The sequence below is a fragment of the Notothenia coriiceps genome, unplaced genomic scaffold (assembly GCF_000735185.1).
Source record: "Notothenia coriiceps isolate Sejong01 unplaced genomic scaffold, NC01 NC01_scaffold00023273, whole genome shotgun sequence".
In the NCBI taxonomy this organism is placed as follows: Eukaryota; Metazoa; Chordata; class Actinopteri; order Perciformes; family Nototheniidae; genus Notothenia; species Notothenia coriiceps.
In genome coordinates, this window is record NW_011355974.1 from 89,732 (window position 1) to 114,419 (window position 24,688).

At 40.1% G+C, this 24,688-nt stretch overlaps 1 protein-coding gene, 1 long non-coding RNA gene and 1 pseudogene across 2 annotated transcripts in view; 2 read left to right on the forward strand and 1 right to left on the reverse strand.

Moving 5' to 3' along the window:
• The first annotated feature begins 155 nt into the window (after window positions 1–155).
• LOC104954361 (uncharacterized) lies at window positions 156–12,089 on the forward strand. Its single transcript, XR_799328.1, has 3 exons — window positions 156–288; window positions 1,316–1,407; window positions 12,078–12,089. It is a non-coding gene; the product is annotated as an uncharacterized lncRNA (long non-coding RNA).
• Window positions 12,090–13,298: 1,209 nt separating this feature from the next.
• On the forward strand, window positions 13,299–16,166 carry LOC104954366 (60S ribosomal protein L7-like 1; annotated as a pseudogene).
• Window positions 16,167–20,222: 4,056 nt separating this feature from the next.
• The window catches only part of LOC104954367 (transcription factor 24-like), an 11,855-nt gene continuing 7,389 nt past the window's right edge, over window positions 20,223–24,688 (reverse strand). Inside the window, exons 2-3 of the mRNA XM_010781458.1 lie at window positions 21,949–22,136; window positions 20,223–20,611 (exon numbers count right to left, since the gene is read on the reverse strand). Of these exons, the coding sequence (XP_010779760.1) occupies window positions 20,474–20,611; window positions 21,949–22,136 (326 nt within the window). The 3' untranslated portion in view covers window positions 20,223–20,473. The remainder of the gene's footprint in view (window positions 20,612–21,948; window positions 22,137–24,688) is intronic.

Genomic DNA, 24,688 nt, shown 5'->3' on the forward strand with positions numbered 1-24,688 from the left:
AAGCTCTGCCGAGAAATGGATTGGCAACCCAAACCGCCAGCCAGTTATGTTATACCCCGGCTCGGGCTTGACTACTCTGGTCTGATAAACTGCTGCGTTTTTTTCTTTAAGGAAGTGAGTGCAGTTAGTCAGTTGTCAACAGGCTGAGCGAGAAAACGAGCCGTAGATACTACATGGTACGTGGAACTGATAATACAAACGTTACTGTTCGTTACCGTGTGGAGAAAAACCATACGACTCGTCTCCGAAGTTCACATTTCCGAATAAAAATGAAGACCCCCGGACACGGTAAGCTATCTTTCTAATTTAAAAAAAAACATTTAGCGAGTTTAGTGAGATCACTTCGACTAGCAGTGACTTTAAAACTAATTTTTAGGAAGCTAGTTGTTTAGGTCCGACTGTAAAGTGTAATATACGCTAATAAAACATCTCATTCATTTGTCGTTGTTGTGGGCTTGTTGTTTTACATTCCTAACAGACTGCTTTCACTAGTCGTTGTTTTCCCATTAAATCCTAGAGCACGTTAGCATGCGTATTAGCCGATGCTCCTTCCAACAACACACACATGTTACATGCTTGAAATGAGAATGATGGTTTGCCATATTGTCACAATCTATAAATATTGTACATTCATGCCACCTATGGTGTGAAGTATCTAAGTGCATTTAATCAAGAACTGTACGTAAGTACAATTTTGAGGGACTTGTACTTTACTTAAGTATTTCCATTTTATTCTTGTTTGTACTTCTAGTGTACTACAATTCAGAGGTAAATATTGTCATTTCCCTCCACTACATTTATTTTATACCTCTAGATACTTTGCAGATTTGGATGAATGATAATCAACACTTAAATAAGACTGTAGTAACACCTGGTTTCAATTCACATGCTACCAAGCAGTACATTAAGTCATTCAAATTAGTTCCACCTTTACCAGCTTTGATAAATACTTTAATGCATCAATCATTATAATCAAAACATACAATAAATATGATTGTGAAATGGGCCAATCTGCATAATGAGTACTGTCATTTTGGTACTAGAAGTATATTTAGATGCCAATACATTTGTACTTTTTACTTGAGTAACATTTTGAATGCAGGACTTTTACTTGTAACAGAGTATTCCTAGACTTTGGTATTTCTACTTTCACTAAAGTACAATATCTGAGTTTCTTCTTTCACCTCTTCCTGATAAGAACCTACTCACCAAGAAAAGCATAAACCCTCCCTTATATACTGCCAGTTTTTATGAGTGTGTTTTGCACCGACACCTGTACTTATTTTGTCTTTTCTCTTGCTGATGTGTTTCTCAGAAGCCCCCTTAGCATCGTGGACATGTGCAACCTGACTCTGCAGGAGGCAAATGCAAATCCCAGGCTGGATTGAATGGCACTGAGGATACAAGGTAAGCATTTGCCAGTAAATTTGAACTCATTATTGATCTGTTTCCTGAGCTACAAATGACCTCAGCGAGGGCAAAGTCTAGATACAAGGGAGAGGGAGAACAAACATAGCTCAGAAGAATTAAGATCGGAGCAGGAATTCTACTACTTTCAGGGCGATAAAAGGACACTTAAGGGAAATGCAAAATCTATATGAAATTATATTTCTTAACTGAAGTAACACAAAGAGATGGGAGATGTCAACATACTGTGTTTTAGCATGGGAATCACAAGACATCTTGTCTATCGAGATACTTAACTCTTAATTGCTAAGAGCAGGTTTGCCATCTATGTCAATCACCTGTAGTGATCCTGGTGCATAAAACATTTGAATATTTAAAAGGCCTCTCTAGAAGCTTTTAGAAATGCCAAACACATTCAGGGCCTTCAACTATAAGCCCTGAAGTATGCATGGTTAAAGTCAATAGAAGCAAGGTGTTCTACAGGTTTCTTTGCACACCTTAAGGTATATTTAAAATGTTAAGCATCTCGCTATGCAAGATGTCTTTCCTCCAACACTGTAACCGGTTTTCTGTCTCTCCAGTTTTTCGGCTCTCAGTTTGTGGCATGTAGCTGTAGAAAAACATCAGCGCTCGTCTGAGTTCAGTGTCTCCTGTTACAAGTGACGAGGCTAAAACTGCTGTTGTCAGGAATGCTAATATTGCGCTGATTGTTATGGACCTAAAAACAGGCTTTGATATCTTGCAGCCAAGGTTATGTAATGTGGTTTAATTGATCACAAAATGTGCCAAAGGGATCTTCACAAAGAAAGCTCCTGGCCATGGCCCAGCGCTCAACACCAGACAATGCTTTTTTTTGGATTCTAAAATTCTCTTTCTCTCTCCATATATTCATTGTAAATGATCACATGATAACGTTCAGTTCTATGGTGTATTGCAACACTTTAATTGTTCTCACCCTTGCACTCCCACAGTGTTCTCTTTGTCATTTTCTTGGATGTTTTTGGGTTTAGGCTTCATATAGAATTGAATGACTTGAGAATACAGTTGCTGTGTTGTTGTCAATATTTCACACTTAATGGTGAATTGAATTTCAAATGTGCATGCACCAGTTAAATCTTGTATAATATAACAGACTACTGTACACACTGAGAATTTTCTTCAACACAATCCCTTCATTTATTTCGTCTGAGACTAAGGCTGACTTACAAGTCAAACAGCATTGTAGTGTTATTTGTACTGTAAAGTATGGGATTAGCTTTCTAACATTGTATTTCCGAATAAATACCTGATTCTTTGTCTTATGTACCGTAATTTTCGGACTATAAGGCGCACCTGAATATAAGCCGCAGCAGTGGCATACCACTCTCGGTTCCACTTTTACTTTTGCGCGCTACCTGTCTCACTCTTTTCCGGCCTCCAGCCTTTCCTGCTGGAACCCGCCGCTTAAAGGTGGGGGTCCGCGGACCGGCCATAGAGCCCATAGAGTTAAAGGTGGTGGCCGATAGCTGTAAAAATCCATAGATTAGCCGCACCGTTATATAAACCGCAGCTTCGAAAAATGGGGAAAAAGGCGCGGCTTATAGTCCGAAAATTACGGTAATCAAATACTGACATATTAAGATATAGAAGGTATTGTTTGCATATATCATAGGTTTGATTTTTTACTATACATCGAGTATTTGATCCCAGTTTGCCTATTTATATGATTTAAAAATGCCAAAACTTGGCATTATTCAAAGAATACATGTAGTATATTTCATTAAAGGGGAAATATCATTTCCCTTTTTAGGTTAATATTTCAGTTTAGGGTTTGTAATAGAACATGCTTACAGGTTTTATTGTTCAAAGAACACACTATTTTTCTAATTTTGTCTGACTGAATATACCTGTGTTCCTCCTCTGACTGAAACACTTCACATAGTGCTGATCCCTTTTTAAGGGAGAACAACAGAAAGCCCAGCCTGCTCTGATTGGTTTGCGAGAATAATATTGCAGATCTTCTTTTCAAGCTCTTGTTGGAGATACTGGATCCGGAGCGGTGTATTTAAATGAGCCTGCATGACATAGGAAGATTAAGATTTTAAACTATTTAATATCCTATAAATAAGACAATTATGTGTCCTCAAGACCTAGAAGAGCATATATCCCCAAAGATTCAAAACAAGCTAAGTCCATTTATTAGGTTTTATATTCCTTACAATAAACACCCAATAACAGATTGAGTTTATTGTTTATCCCTGGAAAGTACTTTAGCTCTAAGTAGGGCTGACATCATGGAAACAACGTTCTATGTCTACGCTGGTTGCTAGTTGTTTATCATTAGCTACTTTTTAGACAATTCTTAATGAGGAATAATGGCTCATACTTTAGTCAGTGCCTGCCTTTTTTATAATTCTTAAAATCCCCACAATGCTTTGCGCACGGACCAATTTCCAAATCTAAGGCGGAAATCGCGCTCCATTTAAGGCGGGGCCTCGCATATGACGCTCACCTGCACACCTGTTAACCTGTTCCACAATTCTTTGTTTTCCGAGGCTAGGAAGGATTCTTGCCTCGCTTCTGAAGGAAGTGACTCCGAAGACATGTGCTACCAAGCAAGCGTCCTCGACATTGAGAAACACCCTCTGTCTCGAACCAGTGAACTATCGGGCCTTCTAGAATACCCTGGAACCGAGGGAAACTCTGAAAGAATACGCCCATTGGCTACAAATCAATATATGATTGGTTGATCAAACTGTCAATCCAAACGTACGCTCTCATTCAGTGTGAGGGCCAGGGCATTCTATCAAGGATATAGAATACCTTGGTTGAAGGATATTCTACTCAGAGACCCAGAACAAGATCTGATTGGTTGCTTTCTTTTCTAACACAAAACCACTGAAATGCGTAGTGCATGGTCCGAGAAGGACAAACAAATCAACGTACCACTGTAATATTACAGATCAACAACACAGATACCATTCTTATTTATTCATTTAATTTACATTTTATTTATATAATTAATTCGATTTTTTGTTTGTTTTATCCGAGTGTTCCAGGGTGTTCTCTGAATACCTTGAAGGCTGCTACAGACACATCACATGTTGGAGGGATATAGGATTTGTGTTGATTTATACAAAAAAGAGTGCTTATCCTTTATCTGACATCTGTCTCAGATACGACACTGGTACATTGTTACACTTAGCTGTCAAGTTAGACAGGGTGAGAGAGAAAGAAAGTCAAGAGAAAGGGAAAACTAAATCAGGATTCTAACATGTGAAAGACAGATGGAGGTTTTGGGTTTGAGCAGTAGGTGCAGTGACCTTTCCCCACTGTTAATTTCCTCAGAAGGAGTGTGTCATATGAATCTTTCACGCCGAGACGTGGAACATGTGCCGCTTATCATACTCTGCGTAGGAGCCGGCCTACACCCCTGTTGACTGAACAGCTGCTTGTAGCTTTGACTCACATATGGCCTTCCAAGTTCTCACCATGTCTGATCTATTAATATAAACTATTATTTATCTTCTTTTTCTCAGTCAGGGCCAGTGTAATATTTAATTAATAATAATAAAATCAGGTCTGCACCCATGTAGCCCTCTTCAGCACGACAATTGGACTTGTACTTAAAGTTTTTCATACATCTGCTAATATTAATCTCCTCCATTCACACAATCCATTTTGATAGCGTTTTAGCGAGTATTGTCTACTTCATAGAATGCTTCATAATGCTCAAGAATGTACAAAACTGTTCCATTGTGATCTGTTTTTCTTTGTTTATGCCTGATCAAGACCTACAAGATAAGAACCTTTCTGAAAAACTTTGCTCAGTTTGCTTTCTCTCACATGCTAGCATAATTTGGCTTTTGGCTGTTAAACATGTCCGTTGTCAGGCCCTTGACTTGAGGCTTATTTGGATTAAGATAAATACAAACAAAGTCTTCTTCTCTAACAACAGTTCATTTTATTAATAAAAGGTTATTCGCTCCCTGCTTATTCAACATCTTCTCACGCTCCGTCAGGCCCTCATTCAACAGAGCCTGTTTTGCAGGTTTAAAACGCAGACTGCCTTATTTAGTGAAAGACACCCCAATCAGAGTGTTTTCTACTTTTTGCCTACTAGTAATCTAATGGACAGTGCAATATATACAAAGCCCAGACGTACATGTTTTCGATATATGACGTTAATATACCTGGGCGGTCCGCCCAAATAAAGTCTATGTGTAGGAAACCCTTCCATCATAACATTTATGGCAATAAGCATATTTTTCATGTAGAGTGTAACGGGACTTCCGGTTTTGGGCAAACTGCGTGTGCATTACTCTAAATCCTCAATGGTAATGTTTAGATGGATTTTGGAACTCCCCCTCGATTCCATTGGCTCTAACGGTTCAAAAGAGGTGTCAATCGTCAACATCGACCGAGGGGGGCCAGAGATATGGAAAATACACCCAAATGACCCCAGAAGTGTTTTCTTTTGCTAAATCTCTCTAAAAAGGTTAAATGTCACTTGTTTTGCATCAATCTTGATACAGGGTACTTATTATATGTTATAGTTTGGATTCCTAAAGCTTTTAGTCTACCTTACCATCATTTAAGGGTGGTTTTCACTATAAGTAATTTTCTTTCTTTGGACGGACACTATAATTTACATGTTTTTACTATGTTCAATCTGAATTTACTTTAAAAATAAAAACATCTATATTGATTCTGACACTTCTACATCCAACTCACAGATGTAACCTTGCTTTGAGAAAAAGGATTATTAATTTACACCTTTTAGAAGTGTAGATGGTCATTTGTTCTGGGAATNCCGGCCCGGCTAAAATAACTGGATGGCCTACCTGCCTGTCAGCCTTCCATCTCGTGCACAAACTTATCTCGTGCCCTCATTGGTCATGTGCGCGTTCGTGTGTGTTGGAGGAGGGGCTCTGTAAGGAAGTCTGAAGGAAGGGGCAGATTTTTTTCGACTGCGTACTTTCAAATTCTAGCGCACTCGAGCTGGTTTCTCCTTTCTTACCTACCCTACCTTTAAGAGGGAAAAGCTTCTTGACCAATCACATGAGCTCATGTCAACCCCTTGAAAAGAATGGTCAGATAAAAGGGACCAGAAGGGTAATAGGAATCAGTGAAATTAAAACCCTAACCCTAACCCTAACCCTAACCCTAACACAACTTGAAATGCCTCTTATATTAATATTCATCACCATAAATCTACGTTTAATATAATTTTGCCGAAAGAACTATGTGTATATAGTAACACTGTAAACATATGGTGTGCATAAAAGCACTGGAGGTGAATCAAATCGTGTTGCAGTGTCCTAATATAACACCTATGTTAAAAGTTGAACCTATATGTTCTAAGTTAGTAATTAACCATTATAAAAAGCGATGATGACACAGCTTGATTTCATTTGCTTTTATTTTCTCCTTTGTTTGGGCCTTGAGAGGCCTTTTAAACATTCTTACTCTTATCATTGTCTCTTTCTATTTAAATGTTGGCTGTCAGCAGAAACAACTGTAGTATATACACATAATTTCTGCTTTAGATATGTCACCTTTGACTTTGATGTAGATGTCATATTTCTGTGTGCTCGGTGATCCTGTTGACTATGTCTGGTAACGGGGACCAGGTGGTTCACTATTTTGAATACTGATTTCTTTTTAATTGATCACATAAGAAAAACAGTCACATCCACAATTATTTTATTTTGTAAGTCAGGAAAGAGTTTAAGCGGGTGAAAATTAAATATTATCATGTATTTATATTTTTTGAATATTATTTGTATCTTTTTGTTTTTTTGGGAGGGAGGGAGGGGGGAGAGAGGAGAGATTCCTGGCAGAGGAAGCAGAGAGCCTGTCAAAAGTGTTGGCAAAATAAAGCAAAAATATATCAAATAAATAAAGTAAAAAAAGAAAGGATGTGTGATTATAAAAAGTGTGTGAGTATGTCAGCACTGAAACCTGTGAAGTACGTCATGCTGTGTCGATGTCGCCACAAACAGCCACACTATCATATCTCTGCCCAATCTCTGACAGAACCACGCTGCGGGATCTTAAATTATGAAAAGGAGAAGTGAGATGTGTTCGTGTGAACAAAGCTCTTTGTCTATCAAAAATCTATTTAAAATATGTGTTGACTTGAACATCATAGACATGTTATTACCTAGAAGGGATACACTGCTACATCTCAATAGGCAAAGCGATACTCCCCAGTGCTGGGAGGGTGACTTTAAAAATATATATTCCGTTACAGTTACCCTTTTAAAAAAAGTAATCAGTAACCTAATCTAAGTATCAAAATATAAAACTAAGTTTCCACAGGTAAAACAGTACACCAACAATGAAACACATGAGCACATACTACAGTTTAAAAAAGCAGAAATAAAATCTGAGCTGGCAGAAAATGTTTTTGTTGAATACACGCAGTTAAGCTCACACACACTATTTTATGAACATAGGTTCACCAACTGAATTAAAAGCAGATCAAATAAAGCAAAGAAAGTGAAAACCATAAAGCAGATTCAGGCAGTAGGCGTAGCCTATAGATTCACACTTAAAGTATTAGCCTACAGAACAGTACAGTTTACAGAGAAGAGATAACATCTGATCCTTTTACAACAGACACTATATGATCTTTTTAGTGTCTTTGTAACATTGTAATCCTGCTAGTAATCCCCCATTTTTGTTTTTAAAGTAACAGTAAACTGATTACATATTTCTGTATGTTACTGAAGGGAATACAGTTACCTTTTTTGTATCCTGATTATGTAATCCGTTACTCTCCAAGCCTTTCTATATCCAACCATGAATTGCATTGGAGGGGTCTCCTGCTACCACACTAACAGTAACACACATTTACATTCCCAAGTTATAAGGTTCCTAGCTTGCTTGTTTTGGGGACTGCAGGAGGAGAACCTAAGAGTTTAGGGCCAAAAAAACAATGAAACATTTTGTTAATGAATTAGGAGGCTTACAAAACAATCCTATTCGTCTCAAAAGCTTGTCTGTTTTCTATTGACACGACATTTCAATCATAAGAAGGAAGATATTGTGCTGCGGCACGGTGAGCTTCCTTTTTTGAGAGTTGTATAGGCCTTAAAGACTGTCTGTCACAGGATAGGCCTCAACTAACTTTGTTGTGCTTCTCATTCCACTCTGCATGTTTTCCCAATACCAAGCCGACCATAATCAGTGGAACAACACAGGGGGCGGTGGCATTGCTTTACAGGCGACACAAGGAATACTGATATTCATAATTATAACCAATTTGCAGTGATTCACATCATAGCATACCACTGATCTAAGATGTGAAGCCTGACACTTTGTTTTTCTCTTTTAAAAATGAATGCTAACATCTTCTGTATAGCTAATAATGCCGATATTTGAGTCTGCAAATAAATCAATAAGGCCCAACGTGCATATAGTTACAGTAATTAGTACTAGAAATCTTTGTGCTGCTCACTTTAAAAAAGATTGTAAGAAGTGTGTGGCAGCATGCATCGTGCCTACACTGTGTTGTCATTAGGCTGAGCATAAAGAAACACAATTATCTGTTTTTTTATTTCAATATGTAACATCAACAATAAGAGACAGTAAATCATTTGAGTTATTCAACACATGGTCAAATATGTCGTCTTTTACGGCTATTTTATGGACTCTCGACTTGTGTTGACACTTTTTTGCCACAAGTCAAACCTTTTTTGTAGAACAAGATAAAAAATTCAAGAAAGTGTATTGTCAAGGTTATTGCACCACCTTCTGGGCAACATGGGACCCCATAGATGAAGACACTGAAATTCTACTTGCTGGGAAAAACAAGTAATTAGGTGAAAGTAAGAGTACACAAACATATATCTTATTTACTCTATACTAATCATGGTGCATTGTATGCATCTGAATTAAGATTTTCTCTTGTAAGATTAATACAATCATAATAACTTCTAATAAAGTGAGTTTTTGGCGTTCATCATTAATATATTTACTGTTTCGCAAAACACTTGCACAGCCTTCTTTTATTGTTTTATAGTTTTGAAATCAACACTGTCTTGTTGTCCCCCATTTTCTTCTTGTCATTTTATTGATTGACGCTTCTCTAGAATAGGAGTGAGTTGAAGACTTTCCCAACAAAGCAGGGTGGTTGTGGAGTTGGACCAATCAACAGATTTCTATAATAGAAAAATATTCTTACCTTAGAAAACCTTATTTCCAATTGGTCACAGACAGAACCAATCTCAGAACCAAATGACTTTGAATCTGTCAACAATTTGGCCTTTGGGGGCGGTATCCAATACCTCTGCTGAGACTTCCTCTCCCGTGAACCGGTCATCGTTGACAGCCTGATTAGCAATTTGATACCCCACAATTGAGAGGGTTATGCAAATGAGGCATAAGACTCAATTGTTTCATAAATAGCCAGTTTACAAGCACACTTCCAAGTCACCAGCCATAAGTGGATCTAGGTTCTTATGGAATTGGGATGCTATTATGATACAAATTCAACACAGGCCGAATTCTGAAAGTACAAGCTTCAAACAGGCCGAACCACTCTGACTCCAACGGAACCAGAGCATGTCCAATACCACCATTTTGTACCAATACTAGAAGATTGCAGATTATTGTTTATAGAAATTAATACAGTGCAAGATACAGTGGGGCAAAAAGGTATTTAGTCAGCCACCAATTGTGCAAGTTCTCCCACTTAAAAAGATGAGAGAGGCCTGTAATTTTCATCCTAGGTATACCTCAACTATGAGAGACAAAATGAGAAAAATTTATTTTTCTCATTTTGTCTCTCATAGTTGAGGTATACCTAGGATGAAAATTACAGGCCTCTCTCATCTTTTTAAGTGGGAGAACTTGCACAATTGGTGGCTGNTCTACTAAAATAGATTTATACTGTGCAATTTTCCAAACTCACATTGGTTTCTCATACAGCATCTCTGTATAGTATGTGTATTCACTCTCTGTCCTACACGGCTTGTTGGAGCTCCTGCCCCCCCCTCCCTGTGAAACCAGTGTGCTCCGATTGGTCGGGACGTTGCGAGGCTCGTTGCTGCTGAGAGCTGCAGATACAGCGAGAACAAGCGAAACTCATCCTGAGCACACACAAGCACTCACAGCCGAAGTAAAAACAATAAGTGTGGCTTGATATTGAGTAAGACTGTGTGTGTGTGTGTGTGTGTGTGTGTGTAATGGACTCACAGATGTGCAGTGGGAGGGTGTTGTGGGAACACAGCTGCTGTCTAACCTTCTTCTTTGAGTAAACGGAGTCAGTAACAGCTTGTGTGTGTTTGATATTTTTTCTAGAGACCCCATGTTAACAGTTGTAGATCAAACTTTGTGGACTGATATATACCAAATATAAGTAAGTGATATACTTACTTAGCTAATTACCAAATTGAGCTAACATATCTTACTTCTGCTCTATGAATAGTCACAAAACCACACATTAATAAATGTAACTAAAATAGTTGAAAAGAAAGCTTTATATTTGCTAGGTTCCACTGGACAACAACTTGCATTAAAAAACAAGGCAAGGTTTCCACTGTCTTCCTTTTTCAAAGTATTTGAAGTTTCTCAATCTGAACTGAGAAATTACAAAGTGTCATATTTTTACCAGCATGAGTACAAATTGCTGACGTGAGTGATCGGCATTGAAATCTATACCAATAAATCACAGATATGTCTGCAGGGTGGATAGGAAAGGCATGCATCAGATGGGAGCAGACAAACTGAAGTTCTCTCCGCCTTGAACAAGATGGGCTCCGCTCCATACGCAACAGCCCAATGTTCAAGGCCAGCACTGTAAATTCCCCCCCCCCCCGACTTCCTGTGTGTAGTGATGACTCATTTGGAGATGCTTGGGTCTGACTACTAAGGCAGAGTTTACAGAATGACAGTGAAAGCTTGATAAAATCGTATAGCGAATGCAAAAGAAACACAGAAAACATTGAGGCACAAAATCAGCTGGAAAAACATATGCTCAATTTATAAACCCCCCCCAAGGATGCCAAAACCAATCCAATAGGGTCCAATTCTGCCGAACAGTTGCTTAAATATATTGTTCATGTAAGCAATAATGCTCATTATGCAACTTGCAAAACACATGTAAGTTGGCATCTATAATTTTCTGAATAAGTTGGATCCACAATGTTAAATTCTAACTAAATACGAGGAAGTACTCAACATTTCTAGTTCCAGAATTTGGTTTTATGGGCTTTCAAATTATTTGCTCCTTCATAAACTGATAACAATGTCTATTTATTTTTATTGAAGTTCAACAATCTAAACCAATCTCAACTGCTCAACTCCTAATATTAAACTAAACACTTGCAGCTTTTCAAACTATATCATTTTCACAGTTTACACTCAGGATTCCACTTCAATATTTCAAGCTCAATTTATTTCTTAATATTTATATTAATATTTATAACCATTTTGGTTAATCACATATTTTCATATGATATGACATACATTATCAGACTAGTCACGGGTGCATCTCTATTTACAGGCTCTGTGGCTGTGTGTGTTACTGCTCATGCTTCCATGTAAAGACAACTCATCTCCCATGTTGGGAGGTGAGAACATATCCTGCTCATTATCGCCGGGACATGTTGATTACAGGCTGGATTTATGGAGCTCTGAGGCCACAATCCCCCTGCTTTGGCCAGGCCTCTGATGCCATGTAGACTCAGAGGCAGAGGAGGACAGGGTGGAAGAAGAGGAAGAAGAGGGGAGGGTGGAGGATAACAGTAGAGAAAGGACAACTGTATTAGGAGACAAAACATTTGAGAATAGTTAATGAGGACAGAAAAAGAAAGGAGGACAAGGGGGAGCAACAGGGGAGAGGAAGGTGGAAGGGGCAGCAGAGCAAAGGGAAAAAGCTTTTATTTGTTATAAACACATATTTGATCACACTGAGATTTAAATTGCACTCAACCACAAAATGTTTTTAATACTATGCTAATCTTTAGTTTGAAGCTTTGGTATATATTTTTGTCACACATTTAAACATGGTTTATCCACTTACCTTTTCCTTTTTTACGTTTGCATTGAGGGAAAAATATCAGTGCTGCTATTTGACACTTTTTTAAAAGCCGATTTCAGTAAACAGCCAAAGCATTAAGCCTATAATAATTTAAGCTCACAGGTTGTTCTGCAGCTTAACTCCAGTTCAGCAAATGGGAATTCAAATCTGAGCAGAAATCTCGGGCATGCTGTTCATTTTCATGTCACCATACTTAAATCATGTGATAAATACATGTCTGAGCAACATATCCTGATGTTTGAAACGTATTGTGTGGAGTTACATTATTTAGCCTAAAATTAAAACTTTTTTTTTTTTAAGAAAGCTGTTAAAAACTGAAATGTCTTATCTTCACATACACAATACAATGCGTCTCCATTAAGCTCTGCATTACATATTTTAATGTACTTTTACACATCATTAAAGAGACTTTCATCGCACTTTATTACTGTACAGAATGAGTCCATACAACTGTGTCAACCCCTTATTGTTACAGAAGCATCTGGATGTTAATAATGGCCTGATGTTGTTTATGAATGTGTCATATTGATAAGCTTCGTATGTGTTATTTGTAATCATGTTCTTAAAAAACATGACAGAGACGACCTTTACATAGTGATTATATGTTTTGAACACTTTACTATTATATTACTCTGAGTCTCAACTTACAGCGTTTCCACAGATACGGATATCATGATTTTATTTTAGACATCAATAAGTTGAAAGCAGGGGAAGAATTCTGAACATATCATTGTCAATAAAACAGGCTGGTTTTATCTCAGAAAGGCTGAGGACCATATTGGTTGTATTCTCAGTTTTACTGTCCTGTATACATGTGACGTGACCGCTGGGTGGCACTGTAGTAACTGCAGTACCGGGAAAATAAAACTCGAATTGCTCTTACGTCATCTCCGAGCGACTGTTGACCATCCAGATACCACCATGGCCGAAACTGAGTATGTAATTGTGTTCAATGTAATCTATCGCAATCCGTTCTTTATCTGCTTGTATTTGTTTTGTTCCGAGTCTCTGTAACAAGTCAAGGTTTTACCGGTTGAATCTAAAGCCATATTGATCGCAATGATTGTTAGAAGCCGTTGTCATGGTTAGAAGAAGTTTGCAGAATCCGGATTTCACGAGTCCACTCCACGGAAAGATCATGGCGTGATTTAAAGTTAATATCCGAAACTAGTTGTTTGTAGTGTGTTCTTGGTAGTTTAATGCTGTATGTTCTTTGGATACATTACATAATCCCCACACGTAAAGCTGAAGCTGCATGTACACACATGCACACACATGTATATCTGTTGATCAGTGTGTGTGCTCCTGTTGGCAGGTCAAAGAAGGTGATCAAGTTGGTTCCTGAGTATCTGCTGAAGAAGAGGAAAGCATACCAGGCCATCAAAGCCACTCAGGCTAAGATAGCACTGCTCGAGAAGAGAAAGGTAAGAGAGCAGGCTGTAAGAAAGTGTTAACAGTCACGTGATGCAGGCTCAACTGTGCATACTACTTGTTTTAATGTACTGCTGGATGTTTCCCATGTCTACACCATTTTAGATATCAAAAGGAAAACCATTAAAGTTTAAACGATTAGAAGATTTCTTGAAAGACAGCCACAGGAAGCATCGTGATGAAACTCGCATCCAGAGGAGTCAGCAGCGCCCCCCCGGGCCCCTGCCCCCCGCCAAGAACAGGCTGGCCTTCGCTGTGCGCATCAGAGAGTGAGTACTGTCAGAGGATTGTCCTGCCTCCTCTGGCTCTAACTTTCAGGACTTCCCTTTTTAAGATTGAGTGTCGATTTAAATTCAGCTTGTTTTAAATTGGACTTGAAGGTAAGAATGGAGAAACAAGCTCGAGTGCGCTAGAATTTGAAAGTACACAGTCGAAAAAAATCTGCCCCTTCCTTCCAGGACTTCCTTACAGAGCCCCTCCTCCAACACACACACGAACACACCCATGGACAAATTGAGGGCACGAGATAAGTTTGTGCATGGAGATGGAAGGGGCTGACAGGGCAGGGTAGGCATCCAATTATCTTGACCGGGCCGGCTTCAGATGTTGGACTTGCTTTTTACAGCGCCGTGGCTTCCGCAGATGAAATATTGTATTTGTTTATTTTCATAAGATTTAATGTATTCATTGCTATTGGGATGTTAAGAGCATTTCCATGGAATGGTAACAAGTGTTTCTGAGTGAATTACCCTACCCTTACCTTTAATGAAGGGAATACAGGGATCTTCAAAAAAAGACTGGAGATTAACTTGACAATGCCCGCGCAAGTGGAATAGTTAAGACGACTCTGTTGCACCTTTTTTTAAGGGATGTCCACAATTCTAAAAAACCAAAACCAAAACTCAAAGAGAGTAATTAAGTCGTGGCAGTTTGTCAGACGTCTCCGTCTCACCTCCTGCCCAAAATAGTATTTTTATTGCAATAGTCTAAAAAACGTACTTCTTCACCACAGGTTTAAAGTGACTGATGGCATGTAGTCCCCCCAACTGACTCGTTCCCTATAGCGCACACAGACAAGCGCGCTTCATCCCCCAATTAAATAATTTAAACGACTTGTGTTTTGCAGCTAACTGCAAATGCTCAGACAGCAGTCCACACCAGATGCTCCCTTCTCCGCACCTCAGCTTCATGGTCCGGCCATGTATCTTATTATTGTTCAGCAGGCCTTTCACTCTCACTCATGTACAGGGGCAGTATAGCTTCCCTACAAAGAGTGTATGCTGCGCAAGCCCACAAGCCAAACCATGCCTGGACTTCACAGCGAATGCCGTCGTACTGGCCTTGTCTCCACACATCTCTCGCTCCTCCCCCCCTGGTACCTCGACTAGTCTCGTGCGTTAATGTTGGTTGAGAAATTCTCACACTCTGAGCAAAGATGGCGTGTCTAATATATGGTTTATGAATTATTGTTTCACTCCTGAAATTTTATCATATGTAGTGCAATGTTCAATTCCCAGATACCTGTACTTAAGTCTACGCAGTCAGCCCTTCTGTGGCTCAGGTGGTGCTATACTGCAGTTGATCTTCAGAATCAGTAGGAGCTGTGGTCTCTTGATACATACGCGTGTCTCAGGGCGCGGTCTGCATGTCATTGGGTCCTTGGACAAGACACTTCAGCCCAGGATTGCGTCATGTGGGGATGGTCCACTATACTTATGTGTATATAAGTCGTTGTGTGTGATAAAAGTGGCTTCCAATGACATGTGATGGAATAGAGAAGCGCGATGATTTCACTTGAATGGTGTGTCTCCTGTGTGGAACTTACCATGGCTGTCTAGTCCAAAGAGTGGGTGAAGAATTGGTGTTGCGTTTTTGAGGAAGATCTTCAGCGGGGACCTTGTCAAAATCAACAAGACCTCAGTCAGCAATGATGAAGATGCTGGAGCTTATTGGCCTACGGGGGTGAGTGATAAGTGACTTGAAATGTTAAGCAGTTAGTTTTCCTTTGTTTGCTTATAATAAACCTATGTAATTTTCCAACAGATTCCCAACTTGAAGTCTGTTCGTGAGCTCGTCCTGAAGCAGAACAGACTAGGGTTGCCGGAGGAGAGTTCTCTCACAGACAACACTTCTATTGGAGCAGCACATGGGTGAGTCTTCCTCAGCGCACATGATGATGGGCAGGCTCACCACCAGCACACGCATCAGCAGGCTCAACGCTAACTTTTTAAAGTGGTTGCCAGCTGGCAACCAGGCATCAGTTTTGGTGCCAAAACTGAAATACAGTTGCCATTTTTAGTCACCTCTGTTGATTTATGTTTTTAGGTGACGTCTACTTCAGACGTGTCTGGCTCATACATATCACAACTTACTATAATGCCAATGTGACGCAAAAGAATGTTCTAAGCTTTACAAATCTCAATGTGAGGTTAAACTCGCATTCACAGCGTTCATTGTTGAAACTAAGAGATAAGACATAAGACTAAGAAACTGTTCCCACCCTCAATTGCTGGGGGATGTATAGACAATTAGAGCTGACAAAATAGTGCAGCTGATAAGGTCTAGTCAATGATATTCTTCACGGAAGTACCCTCGACAAACGCAAATCTGATCCAAGTCGACTAGTTTTTGTCATCCGTATTTTCCACTTTCTTCATAATGTTGCGGTTCTCTTGACCTTTCGTGCTGACCGCTCTCACCTCACTCATAGGACACCATCTTGGCGCCCTCTCAGGCACATTTGAAGTCTTGGATTTGGGCCTAGTTACATAGATACATTTCTATATGTTAAATTAAATGAAAAGCAGCAGCACAAGAATTAGAATTAATGATTAAGCTGTAAATTACCTTTAATATAGATCTAATTCTTATATGTATACTCTCAATGTGTGACCGTTCTATTCAGTATATAAGAGGTGGCATCGTGATATTTGTAGCTACGGGCCCGTAAACAGGGGTGGGAACCTTTTTCCTCTCAAGGCATTTCAATTTTTTCAACATCTCCGAGGGCCGTACAAATTTTTACGCGCTGCTTTTAAAAATACTAAAATCACAGCCCATTCATTGGCCTTTCTTTTCATGCTGTGCAAAGAGATAAGCAACCTCTTAATCCAGTATCGTATCTTGCCCATGACTCGCGTATGCGTTGCACGGTTGTGGCATGACCACCAAAACAGAATATAATTGGAACAAGATGTGTGTGCAATTTAGTTTCCTATCCATGTGAACATTGATTTAAAGTGGGGGGGGGGACCTAACTCACTCCTCTAGGGGGGTATGGGGGCATGGCTCCCCCGGGTGAATGTATTTATTTTTAAATGTTGAAGATTAAAGGCATCAAATCTGGTGCACTTTGAGTGTGCAAACATTAAGAGATCTATGGGATACATCTCTCAACACCCATAGTGAAACAGAACTTGATAAGGAGATTTATGTGTGTGTGTCTTTATGGGATATTTTACAAATCACTCCCCTTTCAAACTAGTATACTTCAGTTTATTAATAACAAACTTTTTTTGTACTGTCATGAAAGTATTTTTATACCTGTTTACTTTTTCTCTTATTCTTTATAACTATAATGATTTAAAGATGTGCCTTTACCTCAGATGGTTGTACGAAAAAGCTTTTTATATTCGTTAGCATACACTAAGCTAACCCTGATGCTAATAACAACAAAGTTATTGGACTGTATGATCAGTGTGACCTGATGGACAATATTTCGGGAAACACTGGGCTCCACAACTAAAGGACACAGCCATACGCAAAACAGCCGGCTATGTCGTGCTTATTGTTGACCCTTGATCCTTATTCTGTAAGTGCCGAATGTCGCGGTGTGCGCATCATGACAAGGCAACTGCACCCACTGTTCAAGTAACGAGCCCATATATGGACCGATGACATACTCTCTATCTCATTTCTTGTGACAAGCACTGCTAGAGCTACGTGTTGAATATTCATATATGGACCTCTGCATACTTTGGCAGTGAATAACACATTAACAATCATGATGTCTCTGGCGCTTCTCTCTCTAACTTGTCTCTTGTTACGGCTAAGTACTATTACATATTCTCTCGCAGAGTATTTGATATAGAATGTTCGCGCGCGGCCTCCGTTGTTCACACTACTCAGTCTCGCAGAGACTCTAACATCTCTGCGCCTCATTGTTTCTAGGTAGATAGTGTTCTGATGTATTGTGTAGTTTGACCCTATAAGAAAGATAGACGCGGTGGTGTACATGCATGGTTATCTATACATGTCGAACTTACAGAGACAATTAACAATTCATTAGTGATTACTAATATAGCGCCTATAGATTGATGTGCGCGCGAGATTACAACAAACTGTCTGTGAGGCGAGCCTCGCGGTTGCTTGGAACACACCAATAGCAGTAATCAACACCCCTGGCTGAAATCGTCCGAGGCATAATAATTCGCGCTCTCCTCGCACTTGAAAACTCTAGTGGCGCTGCATCATGAACAAGCTCAAGTAGAGTGGCTGGCATGATCGCGAAGCTCTCTCTCACGTCGCCCTAAAACGACAGTGCGTCCGCACAAAGGGGTTGCGTCTGATCTGGTGTCCTCGTATACCTGTCGGAGTGTCTACTCCCACGGATAACTGGTCTCTCAGACTGCATAGAAGTCAGAGATCGGAGATGGGGTTCTTCATCGCTGCGGCGGCACATTCGCGGCGCAGAACGCACGTAGTAATGTATCCTGACTTCTCTGTGTCCACTAGTCCCTTCGCGGGTCCTACCGAGTCAGGGGAGTGGGCGCGCTAGTGGTTCCTCATGTGGTATGAAGTTTCGATTTCTGACACTTATTGTTCGTGTTAAGATATCGGGACTCTGTATATGTAAGGAACTAAATGTATCAGCGATAGTGAAATGCATGTACTGTCAGACAGAGATAATGCTTACAGCTGAGGCTTTTAGCCACAATCATTATGATCTTAGTGGGTCCGAAGACCTTACAATACTCTCGATATGTGCGCGTCTTTGCTTTGTCGGCGGACTTCTAGCAGTCCTGTCTCACTTTCTGGCTCCTCGCAAGTTCTCTTGTGTCACATTTCGTTTGAGATGTCTCTGACGAGATGCGCGCTCTCGCGCTCTCCGACGTGTGATCTCTCACACACCACAGTCGCATACGAGTCCGTATACACCTCTCTGCGCTCTCTGCTCTCTTCTCTCGTGTTGGTCAACACCACAAACGCGCGCGACACGGCGCCAGACTGTCCGTGAGTAAACCCGCCCGCCCTCTCGCGCGATTGTGTGTTAACAGCGGCGCGCGAGGGCAACGTGGCATCATTACACGCATGTTCGTCAGGGTGCGGAACAACTCGACTAACTATCTCATTCGAATATAGAACAATGGCAATAATTGCACCTAACAACCATCTTTGTCTATATGTAGATTTTTGTGGTGTAAGTCAGACAAAATATTTAGCTGTTTGCTGCTTGGTCTCTGCATATCATCGTTTCTGAATGTTGTCTATATGGCTTGCAACCGTTGAGGTGTGGCTCCGGTGCAGTGCAGAGGCTAAATGTTGTGGCTTCTAGAGATCAGCGTCTCGCAGTGATGTCGAGCGTACCAACGCCGCTGATTGTTGAGAATCATCAGTTCAGAATACCTCCACACAAACGGTAGCCTCAATCTCTGTCTATAGATGTGTGTGTAAGATCTCACTCGCTTCTCTGGTGGGGATATTGCTCTCCACAACAGAGGATTCAAAAATGATATATTTGTGTACTTTGCTACAAGTCGCTTTGATAATAAGTCCGCTAGCGTGATAGCTAACGAGTGTAGCTTTCTGGTCAGATATTAAATGAATCGTACAGGCGCTTCACTGGTCATCTTACAACAATCGATTAGTCACATTTTACGCGTATTCAATATTGCTACGAGGCTCAACTACAATATATATGGATGGCATAAAGGAGCAGCTCTCGCGTAGTTGTCTGTTATATGGACAGCGCGGTAATTGCTCGACACGCTGGAAGCAGTTTACTGGAACAAAAACCAGGTCAACATAAAGGGGACCACGACAAAATTATGNAAGAAGAAGGTTAGACAGCAGCTGTGTTCCCACAACACCCTCCCACTGCACATCTGTGAGTCCATTACACACACACACACACACACACACACACACACACACACACACACACACACACACACACACACACACACACACACACACACACACACACACACAGGCTTTTGCAGATACAAACATAATAGTCACAGGAATAAAGAAAAATAAGCTGTTGCCAATTCTTGAATGAAATGAGAAAAGGTTTACACTTTTTCAACATACTTGGCTCAAAATGTGATTGTAACTGCATATTGTCCATCTCCATCCAACATATGTGAATCTTTGCCTTCCTTTTACTTTTGATGGCTCAAAAGTTTAGATTTTTTTTTTCTGTAGTGTTCTTAAAGTTAAACTGCAGAGCCTACCTAAGCAACATAATTTACATTACAGTGAATGTAGAAGGGAGGAAGCTTCTTACTGACAGATAAAGACATACTTCAGATAGAAGCTTCTTATGCTCCCAATGGCAGCTGATTAACATTTGAGAAGGGGGAAAGTAAGGACCCCTCTTAGCTATCACTCTTTGTTTACTTCTTGGCGGGGGGTTAGGGGGTGTGTTCCATCCTGTCCGGGAATAGGCGTCTGATTGACTGGGACTCCTGAAAGCAGCTCTGCCACGCTGCCACAATAGAGCAGGGAACGCATGGGCCACTTCTGAGGAGAGAAATAACATAATTTTGTTATCTCTTAATGCAAATAGAAATAGCACCATGATATTTGATAAACGCAAAAACAACCCATAGCAACATATATGCCACTTTTGTCCCAAGTTACATCTCTCGTGCTACACACAGGCTACTCAACCTTGAAAGAATACCTGCATCAATGTCTTCTTGGCGGTTGTTTTTATTACAGTTAGTATTCCCCTAATGTCACAGGAAGCCCCAACCTACCTCAGAAGAGAAGGGGACCTCGGTCACAGCCCCAGTGAAGGCCCTGAGCCATTACAGTAGTCGACTGTTTTTTCCTATATTAAATAAAGAAATATATATATGTACTGTATATATATATATATATATATATATATAGAAATTTTCAGGCGTATCCTAGACCTAGGGAGCATTAGGGTGATTTCTACAATCTTTGTCCTTGCAATGACTTAAATATTTTAAATGACAAGACAGCATAAATCCATTCACACACATATTCATGGCACAGGCTGCCATACAGTACAACTAAAACACTCACACATTCAGACACCAGTGGCAGGATACTCAACATGTTTAATGCAGGGCTTGGGGGTCAAACCTCCCGAGCCACAGCCGCCCCAGAAGTGGCAGAAGACTTCAGGGCAGGGGCTTTAAATGCCTTGGTGCAGAGGACAGCAGATCAATGTCCCAGAACTTAGGACTGTCTACTTGGAGTGTTTCATTCTTGTCTTTACAAGGTCACAATAATCAAAAGGCAAAATAATCTTAACAAATTATAAGAGGTTTTATGTACTTAAAACTGGATAATACAAATCTGTCATCTTGGTAATATTAGAGTTTTCATGTACTTATAACCAAATCAAATAAGTTCATGATCTGAAGGTAATATGGTTTGAACTAGCCTGTTGTAATTAGCTGAGATCAACTACTTATCATTAATCAGTGACTTTTTTCAGGTTATATAAGTGAATTTATACAGATACAACCACATTAAATAAGGTTTTCAACTAAAGGTTATATTAGTGGGATGTTTTATCCTCTTATGAGCTAGGACTTTCTAGTTCTCATTAGTCGTTTTATCTAGACTACTAAAATGTAATAACATAACCAAGTTATCTAACTTTTTTCAAAATCATAATAATATGTAATATATGTTTCAGCCACCTGACATGATGCACAGCTGTTGGTATAGGTACAGTTGCATCTTTATCCAATCTTTCTGTGCGATAGGGCTTGTCCCAATAACAGTGTCCTAAGTGGATAATCATGTATGTATCAGCAAGTCATATAATCTCCTCTCTGAGAGCAGCATTCAGTGTAATGCACTCAGCATGATTGCACCTTAACAGGATGCAGATTTCCCCCCGGCTGGGAGGGCAAGGTGTGCTCAGCTTGTGTCCGTCCCTGATCCAATGTCTCCGTCAGGAAAGCTATGTAGTTAGTAGCCAGAACCAAAATGTCCAGCTTGGACAGTTTGGTGTCAGGTGGGACTGAGGGCAGAGCCGCCTGTGGACAGAGGATCAAATCAGCTTACAACTGTCTATACACTCAACTGAATTCATTAGCCTTCAATTACAAAGGATCCAGACCATACGTGTTATGGCATTTTGTGTGAGTTTTAGAAATAGTGTGTGTGAAGAGTTGTTCCAGGAATTGTGTCTACACAATTTTGAAAAAACTGATCTTTACTCCTGAGCCACCAGCTCTTCTCTTCAGGAGGTGGAAAGTTCCTTCCAAGCAGTCCCGTGATCAGTGATGGAAGAATAATTGAGATCCTTTACTTAAACTGTAAATAATCTGTTGCGTTGAAAAGGTAACTTATATGCAAGTAAGTAATACTCAGCTAAATGAAGTTAAAAAATAACCTGTAATTGAGGCCTCAATATATCTGAAATGACTTACTTAAATATTTGAAATAGTCTATAATTGACTATCCTGTTCATGTATTGTATGTATTCATAAAAACACCATCATATTTTACAAGTTTTAATAAATCCTGATTTTGCAAATGTCGTGAAGTTCAAAGTACAATATTTTGAATTAGTAAGGTAGAAGTTTATGCTGGCATGGAACAAATAATCAAGTAAATATTAGATTAGATTACACTATATTTTCATTGCAAAGATTACATGAAATGCATCCAACCAGTGCAAAGAGTAGAAAAGTGCATGAGGTTTCAATAAATTCACATTACAAACAATGTTGTTGTACATACATGTATGAATATTAATAAATATCTGTAGAATGCATATTTAGAGGCATAAAGAGAAGGTTTAGGTTAAAGTTAAATACAGTTGTAATGCATATTTAATACTTCTTTTATAAGAAAGACTAAATTCAGATATTGCAAATACTGTATGTGATAGATAGGTCCCTGAGTGTGAGGTACGAGTTCACGAGCTCACTCGAACAAAGAGTAGGCTACTTAGTTACGAGAACTTTTCCCCCCATTTTTAGTGCCTGCTAGAGAGGTGGTACTATCCTGGGGGGAAAGAAGTACCAATTTAGATTGGCTGGGCGAATTGCAAACCACGCACCGTAAAACTCGGAAAAGTTTTATGAAGCCGCCATTGTATTTGATGGCAGTAGCATGATTAGCATTAGCATTAGCCCCGCGCACCAACGGAGAGAGAGAATAACTTATGGCAACACAAAAAAAAACATGGGAGCGGTGGAGATGAGGAGGTTTCGGCGTTCTGGAGATTTACTCGGAAGGCTTCAGTAGAAGCTGCTGGGAGTCCCAGCAGCTTCTACTGAAGGCAGTCCCCAACTCCGGGGACTTCAGGTGCAGTATACACCGTGAAGTGGTTTGCGGCCTGCCAGTAAACCCAAAGCAGAAGAAGAAGTGACGTCAGCGGCTTCATTTGCGTAATCTTCCCTCAGGGAACTTATTCCGGTGTGAACTCGATCTGTATTTAGTGCCCTGCAAAGCAGAGTCCTGCACGGGTCTGATTTTCAAGAACCGCTCCCGCTCCGAACCCGCCCCCCGCACATATTACAAATTAGTTCCGCAACCCGACCCGACCCGTCGGCACAGGATCCGCAACCCGACCCGAACCCGCATATATATATGAGCACTTTTGTCGGTGGGACCTGCGTAAAGAATAGACTCCGAGGGTTGGGAATTTGAAGTATGTGAAATGTTCAAACCAGCCATTAGAGATATAACACCTCTGCTGTAGATTATGAGTTTTTTGACGACACTTACAGGGTCTTTCGTGTCTTTGGATACCCGGCCAAGTTTTAACTCGGTATTTTTATAAAAGTGATGTCGTGACTTTTTCCGACTCTTATAGAATGGCTTATAGGCGCCACCGTTGTGTGTGTGTCGCGGTACCTACGACCTCTTTTTCTCCTCGGCAACCACACCTCGGGTTAAAGTGTTTTGAACCGTTAAGGTTTGATAGACTTTGGGCGCCCTCAACGGGTTCTTTGTCGAGTATGGACCGGTAAACTACAATAGAAATCAAAACGTGAAATTTAAACGTTTTCATTTTGCAAATAAACAATTATTTATTTGTACAGGGCGAGACAATAAGTGACCCTTTCACTTTCAAGTCTAACATCAGATAAGAATGAGAGCTAAGTCGAGTGTGGTTTGTACCAGTACGGTCGGAGAGGGGATATACTTTCATGTATTCTGCAAAAAGTAAATTTTTTCATAGCCTAAGCCATAGCCGCTATGACCGGTACTTTATGAACTATAGGCCTAGCCTAGTCTAAAACACCATACGCGGTGGATCATAAGTCCCGGTTAAACGACTCCGTTAGGACTCACTTACAGAAATGAGGTTGAATCGTTTTGTATAATTTGGCTAAAAGTTGTTCATGAAACGTCGTCTTCAGGACGTTAAGCCCAGGGGCTACCGCCCACGCTGGCGTTTTTTCCACTAGCGCCCACCACCATAAAAAACGGATCGCCTCTTATGCGTTAAAAAAGGTTGTGAAGGAGTCCTCGGCTTTAGGTTGCAGACCTCCGAAAAAACCACCAGGAGGGATCTACCTCTTTTTTATTCGGCTTCGTAGGTGCGAAAAACTCTCTTTTATACCGTTGACAGACGCACAAACAATTACTAACGTG